We start from the raw sequence: 10,734 nt of genomic DNA, 5'->3' as shown, positions 1-10,734 counted from the left end.
CAAATAGTATCAAGACCCAAAAAAGCCCAGCCACTTGTTTTGGGCCCATATATCTCTCCTCTCAGAGTCTGTACCAGGATGTTTTTCAGCTGCAAAAACCAAGCCCCCACCCCCCACCCAGGAAGTGGTTCATCTTCTAGTGGATAAACATCACCTGTTCTCTCACAAGTCTGCTCCCCATCCCACACTTGGGATCAAAACAAAAGCATGTTTCTATCCACTACAATCATGAGGTACTCAGGGCAGGAAGCTGGGGACAGGAACCATGAAGGAATGCTGCTTGCTGGCTTGCTCACTAGCCTGTGGTTGGCCAACATTTTATACAGCTACTACCTATCTGCGGAATGCCTTTGCCCACAATTGGCTGTGGCCAATAATCTTATATAAATCTTATATATAATCTTATATAGATCTTATATATAATCTTATATAAATTAATATTCAAGGCAGTCCCTCAGAGACGTGCCCACAGGCCAAAGTGACTAAGCCACTTCCTCAGCCAAGACGTCTTCTTTCTGATGTCTCTAGGATGGGCCAAGGGGACAATTACGAATTATTGGAACAGGGAGTTGGAGAGATGGCTCCGCACTTAAGAGCACTGGCTGCTCTTCCAGAGGACCAAGGTTCAATCCCCAGCACCCACACGGCAGCTCACAACTGTCTGTAACTCCAAGATCTGACACTCTCACACAGACATACATGCAGGCAGAACACCAATGCATGTGAAAAGAAAAGAAAAAAAAAAAAGGACTATTAGAACAGTCTCACTTTTTTATGGTATTTTCTTTTTTGGCTATGTAGCTGAGGAGGACGTTGCTATATCTACCTACCTATGTATCTATCACTATCTATCTATCTATCTATCTATCTATCTATCTATCTATCTATCTATCTATTATCTATGTATCTAGCTATATATCTAGCTATGTACATCTACCACTCATGATTCTGTCCATCTATGTATCTATCATCTCTATCTGCATATCTGCCTGCCTGCTTGTCTGTCTGTCTGTCTATGTGCATGAGCGGTGTGCCATGGTGTGTTTGGGTCAGCGCACAGGACAACCTGTGGGGCGCTATAGTTCTGCCATGTGGGTTCCAAGGAGTGGACTCACACTCGTCTTGAAAATAGGCACCTGTACTCACCGAGCCATTGCCCTGGCCCCGGGGATGACTTTGAACTTCTGCTCTTCCTGCCTCTCCCATCTCAGTTTTGAATTAGAGGCCTGTAGCCGGGCGTGGTGGCGCACGCCTTTAATCCCAGCACTCGGGAGGCAGAGGCAGGTGGATCACTGTGAGTTCAAGGCCAGCCTGGTCTATAAAGTGAGTCCAGGATGGCCAAGGCTACACAGAGAAACCCTGTCTTGAAAAACCATAAAAAAAAAAAAAATGAATTAGAGGCCTGTGATGCCACACCCAGTAGTGTGCTGCTGGGGATTGAATCCAAGGCTCTATGCTTATTAGCCAAGCATGTCTTAAATGAGTTACATCTTCTGTCTTTGCCCAGTGTATCAGGGAGTCTAGGTGCTTCCTCTGGTGTAGGAGTGAGCAAGAACTGCGTTCCTGTGGAATGACCTGTGTATGCCGAGGAGCTTACCCCTTCAGTGCAAGGGAGGCACCAGGCCCCTCTAGCTTTTACACTGTGACTTTACACTCACAAGCCACAACTTGCTTTGTACCCCAGATGAGGTGGCTTGTGCTTGCAATCCCAGGATTTGGGCAACTGGTACAGGTGTGTTTGAGGCCAGCCTAGGCTACATAGCAAGACGTTTCTCAAAAAACAAACCAAACTGTATGCGTGGATTAGGTACCACACGGTATCTTTTTTTTTTTTTTTTTTTTTAATTTTATTTTAGCGTGAGCGTGTCAGAGCCATTGGATCTAGGATTACAGACAGTTGTGAGCTGCCATGTGATGGCTGGGAATTGAGCCTGGGTCCTTTGAAAGAGCAGACAGTGCTCTTAACCACTGAGCCATCTCTCCATCCCCACCACATAGTATCTTAATTACTCTCTATTGATGTGATAAGACATCATGAACAAGGCAACTTATAGGGAAAAAAAAAGTTTATAAGCTGGGCGTGGCAGCACACGCCTTTAATCCCAGCACTTGGGAGGCAGAGGTAGGAGGATCTCTGTGAATTCTAGGCCTGCCTGGTCTACAAAGCGAGTCCAGCACAGCCAGGACTACAAGAGAAACCCTGTCTTGAGAAACCAAAAAAAAAAAAAAAAAAAAAAAGAAAAGAAAAAATTATTGGGGCTCACAGTTTCAGAGGGTTGGAGTCCGTTACCATCGTGGTGGAGAGCGTGGCAGCAGGCATGGGTACGTGCTGGAGCCGTAGCTAAGCACTGGTCCTCTCATCCACAAGCATGAGCCAGAGGCAGCTCACAACTCTCTGTAACTCCAAGACCTGACATCCTTACCCAGACATATATGCAACACAGGCACACACCAATGGCCATGAAATGAAAAAAATAAAAAAGATACCATAGCACAGATGCTCTCTAAAGACCTCCCCACTCCCAGACAAGGTGTCCCTGGCTGTCCTGGAACTCACTCTGTAGACCAGGTTGGCCTCAAACTCACTGATCCACCTGCCTCTGTCTCTCAATTGCTGGGATTAAAGGCATATACCACTACCTCCTGGCAAAAGAAATATTTTTAAGTTGACAGCTTAACTAACAGAAAGATATAAAACTAGATTTCACCATCATGGATATAGTAAGTCTCTATGTATGAAAATGACAGACCTAAAGAGGGAATCGGGTGTTGTAGTGCACACAGAATCCAGCATTTATGTCTTGCCTTTGAGACTTACTGTTCTACCATTACCAAGCCTGTGGATTTGAGAGGATGAATTTTCTCAGTCAATGAGACATTCAAGGCAGCCTCTGTTGGCAAGTGCTGTGGAAAACACTAGATCTTGGCACCTGGCTCGGGTTCTCTCTCAGCTGAGTGTGTGGTCCTGTGAGCGGGCAAAGATCTCACTTATCAGGAAGTATGCGTTGCAGCTTATTCTGTCCGCACAGAAATGTCCTTCAGTACCAAATGGACCCTGCTAATCTCTTTGCTCCAAGTTTTTTGTTTACACTCTTTTTGAAATTTTTATTTTAATTTTATTAATTTATTCAGATTACAACTCAATTGTTATCCCATCACTTGTATCCTCCCATTCCTCCCTCTCTCCTTCCTGCTTTCACCCTATTCCTCTCCCCTAGGTCTATGACTGAGGGGGACCTCCTCCCCCACTATATGGTCATAGGCTATCAAGTCTCATCTTGGTAGCCTGCTTATTCTTTCTCTGAGTGCCACCAGGCCTCCCCACTAAGGGGAAGTGGTCAAATATGTGGCACCAGAGTTCATGACAAAGTCAGTCCCCGCACTATACATAACTGTGAGAATGTCCTGTCCATTGGCTAGATCAGAGTAGGGGTTTGATGTTTACTATTGTATTGTCCTTGGTTAGTGCAATAGTTTGAGCAGACCCGTTTACACTCTTCTTTTGAAGATGTGTTTATGTATATGTGTATTTTGCATACATGTATGTCTGTGCACCATGTGTATCACGTGTATGCTTGGTGTCCTTGGAGTTCAGAAGAGATGAGAAGAGCGTGTTGATTCTCCTGGAACTGGAGTTGGTTGTGAGGTGCCCCCATGTGGGCGCCTCTGCCTGCCCAGTGCTGGGATTGAAGGTGTGTGCCGCCACCACTTTAGTGCTCTTAACCACTGAGCCATCTCTCCTTGTGCTGTTTTGGTCAGTTTCACTGTGGACTTGGAGAAGCACTAGTTTCCGTGTTTAGAAATACTTGGATTTTTAGCTCCACACGGTGGCCCACATCTGTCATCTCAGGGCTAGGGGGCTAGAGGTAGGAAAATGAGGAGTTCAAGGTCACCCTTGGCTACTGCTTGTCAGGTTGTGGCCCGGCCCAGTGCGGGCCAAGAAGATGGCACTGGAGGTGGGGGGGGTGCTGTTCGAGTCCAGCCTACACAACAGGCCTCACGGACCTCCTCTCACAGGCCAGGGCCATGCTCAGTGCCCAGAGCTGGGTCATGCAGAGGTAGATACTAGGGGCAGCACTGAGGCAGAGGTCCATGGTTGGTAGAGCGTGTGACGGAACCAGAGACTCAGGAGGTGCAAATCAACAGAGCCACAAGTTCCCCGGGACAAGAAGCTTGAGCTGGGCCAACATCAATGGTTTCTGCGAGCAACTCAACGAAGACTTTGGGGAGCCTCCACTTGCCACCTGCTTGATGGCCCACAAGATCCAGTACCCACAGGAGTAGGAGGACATCCAGGCCTTGACGGCCAGCAACAATCTGGCAAATAGACCGGAAGCAGGAGAGCTGGCCCTGAGGACACAGGAACGGGAGGTCCAGCCCTGCCCTGATGACATGGGAACAGGAAAGTGGGTCCTGCCCTAAGGATGCGGGAGCAGGAGAGCTGTCCCTGCCATGATGACACGGGAACAAGAGAGCGGGTCCTACCCTGAGGATGCAGGAGCAGGAGCGCTGTCCCTGCCCCAAAGACATGGGAGTGGGAGAGCTGGCCCTGCCATGATGACATGGGAGCAGGAGAGCAGGCCTTACCCTGAGGACCAGGGAGAGGGCCCTGATCCAGGACTCTGAGTGGACCTCACCCCAAAATCTACCCTATGTATGACCTGTTGGAACACATGAAGGGGCCGGACCTGCAGATTCAAAAATTAAGAAACTCCTTGACACATGGCAACAATGGGATATCTGACAGCAGTCCCAGTGAGGATCCAGTAACGACAGTGTAGGCCTCAAACCAGACCCATGACTCATAGCAATGAACATTTGAAAGTAAACATATGCAGACAAAAAGGTATACTGCGTGATACACTACAGCTTCTGTGACAAAATTTTTTGTTTATATTTTGTTTTATTTTACTGGGGGGAGGACAGGGATTTTGGTGCATGACGTGTAAATCATAGACATTCAATAAAAGTAAAAAAATAAAAATAAAAATAAGAACAAGCAATACCAAAGCAACCATTGGATACTAAGTGCAAGTACAGGCAGGAGGAGTCAGAAGGAATGGATGGGATAGTAAGTGGCCTGCTTATAGGTTGCTTAGCAACCTCTGACATCATCACCTGCTGCCAGGTGTGTGCCAGACTATAAAATGGGCAACCTGCCACTTTGTCTCTTACTCTCGTACTTCTCTCTTGCACTTCCCCTAAGTGTGCCCCCTTTCTCCTCTCTCTCTCTCTCTCTGCCTCTGCTTCTCTATGCTCATGACCCACTCAGGTCCTAATTCCTCTCCCTCAAATAAATCTCTCCATATCACACACACACACACACACACAAAAGAATATTAAATGTGAGTTATTTCCAAAAATATAGTACTAGTTTTTATGGCTCAAAGTGGGTCCACAGTTCCCAGCTTTGAATCAACTGTCACATCTAAGGCCAACATAGACGTCACCGTGTTTCCTCTCTCTGGTGGGGGCATTAACACCGCCCTCCCTGGTTCCTGGGGAAGACTTAAGGCACAGCAGGCCATGCGCATGTTGAACAACACCATTGCCCCTACGTAGAGCCGGGCTCACATCACAAGCTCAATCTCATTTATGCTAGAGAGGCCTTCATGCGCTGGTATGTGAGGAAAGCTATGGGTGTTCTCTGAGGCCTGGGAGGACCTGCAGCATCGGAGAACGCTTGCGAAGCATGAATTTCCCAGAGTCAGAGGCTATGTGGCTGGCAGCCATCCCTCTATTTCCTCCCTCTATTAACATGACTAGGTGCTTTTACTTACTATTTTCTGTACTAAGATTACTTTTACTGTGTGCTGTACCTTAAAAAAAAATTCCCTGTCTAGATACATGCCTTCCTTGGAAGGGCCTCACATGTTTTTCAAAAGATACTAATGGGCATGTCTGTGTGCTGTTAAAAGCTTCTGACTGCATAAGGGAATTGGGGCACCACGAGTTATTGTCCACACATGAGGTGCACCTAAGTGGCTTTCTACCCGGTCTGGTGAGAGGCCCAGGAGCAGAGGGCAGCTGTGGCTCCACCCAAGGGCTGTAGGAACCCAGTTTCTGACATGCATTTCCTCATTAGCTCTCCTCCACGGCCTACTCATCGTATGTCCCCAGACTGCACTCGGGTGACCTCTACCTCCTTGCTGGTATGGGAGTAAATTTAGAGCACTGGTCTTGATTTAAAGAACTTGATCTTAAATGGACCCGCCAGAACTGCCTGCTGTCACAATTGCATACATGCTAGAAAGAGATCCTGCTGTCTGGCCCAGTTGGGAAAGCCAGGTTTCTCCAGGGACAGTGGCAAAATCCCAGTAGGCTCAGACCCTGACATTCACCATCTTGGCGATGGGAAAGCTAAGGGCCTTTGCTTTGTTTGCAGCCCCTCTACTTACGCAGTTAATTCCATTACCCTAATTTTTTTGTCTTTACATTTTATTTTGTGCATATGTATGCACGCATATGTGCCAGATGTGGGGGTCAGAGGACAACTATTGGGCGTTGGTTCTCTCCTTCCTCCACGTGGGTCCCGGGGATCAAACTCAGATCCTCCGGGTTAGTAGCAAGTGCTGGGCCACCCCGCCAGCCCTTTGTCGGGGGTTCCTTCAAGCAAGAGCCCAGGTTTTTCTTGGTGATGGATCTTTTTCAACCAGTGTCAGCTTACGATGTTCAGGGAGCACCAGAGACTACACCCGGGCAGCTTCGTCCAAACAGCTGGCGCTCAGCAGTTACCTTGGATACACAAGCAAAACAAACGACAGCTCCACAGCTCCAGGAATCTCAAGTTGCTAGCGACCAACATCCGGCGGCCCGCCCCGCCAGGATCTCTTCCGGTCCCGCCCCTGGGGGCGGGGAGCAGTGGCCACCGGCTACGGAGTCTCTATGCTACCCACTTCCGCATTGACCCACCCATCGCGAGACTTTGGCGGCGCAGCAATGGCAAGACCGTGAGTACCGCTGACGGGAGTCTATAGAACGAGTTAGGACTGGGCTGGGACGGGGTCGGGCCGAGGGAGAGCCCACAGGCCCAGGCCCTCTGGAGGGAGTGGCAGCTGGGCGTGAAGACTGTCCTCCCCCGCCTGCCGCCCGCGACCCAGATCCCGCCCCTTCCCCAGATGCCGCGACACTGCTCCGCCGCCGGCTGCTGCACACGGGATACGCGCGAGACTCGCAACCGCGGCATCTCCTTCCACAGGTCAGCGCGCGTGCGTAGTGGCACGCGAGGGCTCACATGCGCAGGCGCTGGTGTTGCCGTACCTTAGGCCGCGCAGGAGACGGCGCCTTCCTGAGGTCGAAGTGAGGCTCGAACCATGTGAGCGGGAGGGTGGGAGGGGCGGTCGAGTAGTCTCGAGCCCAGCCAGAAAGACTGGACGCTTACCTGGCTTGGATTGGCAGCTCTGACTCTCTCCTGGTAGAAGATGCTAAGCAGGCCCGGTTCCTTCTCTTGTCCTCAGTTTTTTCTTTTTCCCTAGCGGGTGGTAACGTAATCCGAAAGGGTCTCGGGGAGTCGGCCCTTCTGCCTGGGGAGCTTGGGCATCCTGATCGCAGGGCTGCAAACGGTCTGGTGCTCACGGTTTTGTGGCTCTGCAGACTTCCCAAGAAAGACAACCCCAGGCGCGGCTTGTGGCTGGCCAACTGTCAGCGGCTGGACCCCAGCGGCCAGGGCCTGTGGGACCCGGCCTCTGAGTACATCTACTTCTGCTCCAAACACTTCGAGGAAAACTGCTTTGAGCTGGTGGGAATCAGGTGGGTCTTTCTGCCAGCCAACACCAGGGCAGGTTGTGAGGGAGGCATCAGAGCAGTGGGTCAAGTGGGGCAGCTCTTGGCCCTGGGGAAGCCCATGAACTTCGGACCGGCATGCTCACAGACTAGACCTAGTGTCAAGGATGTTGTTGCCTCCTTCAGTTCTGTACAGGATCACCGTACCAGTGACATCAGAGAGAAACAGCCTGTCTGGGCTGGGGAGGTAGCACCCTTAGGTAAAGACTTGGTATGCAAACATGAGGAAGGACCCGAGTTGAGATTCAAGTATGCAAATAAAAAAGCCACATGTGATGGCCTGTTCTTTTATACCCAGGCCTGGAGAAGACAAACGGGTCCTTGGGGTTACTGACAAGCTAGTGTTGATAAGTTGTTTAAGAGAAATTGTCTTTAAAAAAATAAACACTAAGGTGGATGGGGTGGAGAGATGGCTTAACAGCTTAGGGCACTTGTTACTCTTAAAGAAGATGGATTTGATTCCCAGCTCCAGGAGATTCCTCACCTTCCTACCTCGGAGGGCGCGGACACACAGATGGCCCACATACATAAATGGAGGCAAAACATCCATATACGGAAAGTAGATAGGGCTGGCTCAGAGGGTATGGGCACTGGCTGTTCTTCAAGCCGACCTGGGTTCATTTCACACCATCCACAGAGTGGCTTACAACAGTCAGTAAACTAATTCTGACCTCTGTGGGTGTACTAGGTGAACAGTCATACTTACAGGTATAAAAGTTTTGGTTTTGTTGTTGTTTTTGTATAGAAGTTTTTAAGGAAAAAAATCATTAAAAACAAACGTAGAGAATGACTAAGGAAGACACCTGAGATTAGCCCCTGGGCTCAACAACAAAAAAAGTTTTTCTATGGCACGTTTGGCACCCAGTCCAGCAGGTGTACAGATGAGGATTCTTTTGAGTGGCCCACCTATCCCTGCTGGTGGAGTTTTCCCACTCAACTCGCTCATTCACAGGGAAGATTTGTTTACTTTTTACCAACCTTGGCATTCTTCAGATTTATGCCTGGCAGTGTGCCTTGGAGCCTGTCAGCCCTAGAGCTGAGGCGCCCATGTTGGGATTCCAGGGGAAGTGGCAGCATTTTTTTCTTCAGCTCATCTGGGCTGTTTTTCCCCACAGTGGGTATCACAGGCTGAAGGAAGGGGCAGTCCCCACCATATTCGAGTCTTTCTCCAAGTTGCGTCGAACACCCAAGACCAAGGGGCATGGTTTTCCACCTGGCCTGCCTGATGTCAGCCGGCTCCGGCGATGCAGGAAGCGGTATGTGCTGCAGGATGGGGCTACATCCCACCCCCGTCCCAGGGCTGAGGGACTGGGAATGCCAGCATCTTCACTGAACAGGCTTCTTGCTGCCTAGATCCAGTGAAGGCGCTTGGGTGTTAGGGAAACTAAGTGGGCTTTTGAGAGGAGCGTGGCATGCCCTTGGTCAGCTAGTCAGTTTCTTTCTGTCTCCCCTCCAGCTGCTCTGAAAATCAAGGACCTGCGACTCCATTTTCTCCACCTCCTCCTGCCGATATCCTCTGCTTTCCTGTGGAAGAGGCCTCCGCACCTGCCACTCTGCCTGCATCTCCAGCTGTGAGGCTGGACCCTGGCCTTACCAGCCCTTTCTCAGACCTTCTGGGCCCTCTAGGTGCTCAAGCAGATGAGGCAGGCTGTAGCGCCCAGCCTTCACCAGAGCGGCACCCCTCCCCTCTTCAGCCAAGGCCCGTCTCGCCATCTGCCTACATGCTCCGGCTGCCCCCACCAGCTGGAGCCTACATCCAGAGTGAGCACAGCTACCAAGTGGGGAGCGCCTTGCTCTGGAAGAGGAGAGCTGAGGCGGCTCTGGACGCTCTGGACAAGGCCCAGCGCCAGCTGCAGGCCTGCAAGCGGCGGGAGCAACGGCTTAGATTGCGACTGACCAAACTGCAGCAGGAACGGGCACGGGAGAAGCGAGCACAGGCAGATGCCCGGCAGACGCTGAAGGACCATGTACAGGACTTTGCTATGCAGCTGAGCAGCAGCATGGCATGAGGGAGGGACACACCAGGGCTGTGGCCTCTCTTCCTCAGAGGGACTTGATTGGAGCTGCGTCCACCAGGCTGGCTAGATACCACAATAAAGTGGATGATGCTACAAAGAGATTCTGCTGTCTGGCTCAGCTGGGGTGGGGAGCGGGGGTTCCAGCTCCTCCCTGGACAGTGGCCATAGTCCCAGAGGGCTCAGACTCTGGCATGCAGCCTCCTGGCCCTAGGGAAGTTTGATTTCAAGTTCTGAGGTAAGAAAGCAAGCTCCTCTGAGTGCAACTCTGTACCCTATCCTTTTTCAGTCAGGGGTTCATGTAGTCCAGGATGGTTTCTTTATAGCCAGAGATGACCTTAAACCCCTAATCCTACTTGTCCTTCCTTGGGTAGAATTATAGACATGTACTGTCATGGCCAGTGTCAGACTGGAACTTACGTAGAGGCACAAGCTTCTGTCCACAGGCCTCATTTGTTGGGCCAGTCCCTTGCATTGCCCCTGGCCCTGCTGCCCTCAAAACCAACATAGGGCACTACACTTGTCAGGTGTGCAAGGCCATACCTAGAGAAATGTTAGTCTGTTTTGGATATAGCATTCAGGTCCAGGCCTTGGTATTATATTTACCTTGGGAACCTAGGCTTCTTACTACAGCTGTGTCTGTAGCAAATACCAAGTGCCCTCTCCCTACTGTTGCGTGGCCACACAGCCCAAGCACAGTTGAGCTTCTGGCTGTGGTTGGTACACAAGGTTCTCTTTGGAGTCCTGGCTGTATATGTTTATTCATATCCTGTGTAGAAGAGATAGTTGAAGGGCCAGTTACAGGCATCAGCATTTAGAGCTGTAGACCAAAGCTTTCACGTGTTCCCCCAGAGAGGTTTGGACGAGGCCACGTGGGGGAATGGCTCACACAGTGGCAAGCTGGCCCTTATCCAGCCTGCCTGGGCTGCCATGGGCT

At 50.5% G+C, this 10,734-nt stretch overlaps 1 protein-coding gene across 4 annotated transcripts; it reads left to right on the top strand.

Annotated features, from left to right (window-relative positions):
* The first annotated feature begins 6,826 nt into the window (after positions 1-6,826).
* Positions 6,827-9,882, top strand: Thap7 (THAP domain containing 7). Of its 4 annotated transcripts, XM_051150620.1 has the most exons (5): positions 6,834-6,950; positions 7,119-7,198; positions 7,594-7,749; positions 8,898-9,038; positions 9,239-9,882. In XM_051150620.1, the coding sequence occupies exons 2-5, from the start codon at positions 7,119-7,121 to the stop codon at positions 9,789-9,791; spliced, it is 930 nt and encodes a 309-aa protein (XP_051006577.1). In that variant the 5' UTR covers positions 6,834-6,950; the 3' UTR covers positions 9,792-9,882. The 4 variants fall into 4 exon arrangements, with proteins under 4 accessions (XP_051006581.1, XP_051006577.1, XP_051006578.1 ...); XM_051150624.1 differs by lacking the exon at positions 8,898-9,038 and having other exon boundaries at positions 6,827-6,950; XM_051150621.1 differs by lacking the exon at positions 6,834-6,950 and having other exon boundaries at positions 7,160-7,299.
* Positions 9,883-10,734: the final 852 nt, after the last annotated feature.

Source organism: Acomys russatus, chromosome 8 (genome assembly GCF_903995435.1).
Source record: "Acomys russatus chromosome 8, mAcoRus1.1, whole genome shotgun sequence".
Classification (NCBI taxonomy): domain Eukaryota; kingdom Metazoa; phylum Chordata; class Mammalia; order Rodentia; family Muridae; genus Acomys; species Acomys russatus.
Note: the sequence above shows the minus strand (reverse complement) of the source record. Positions and strands in the feature narration are given on the sequence as shown.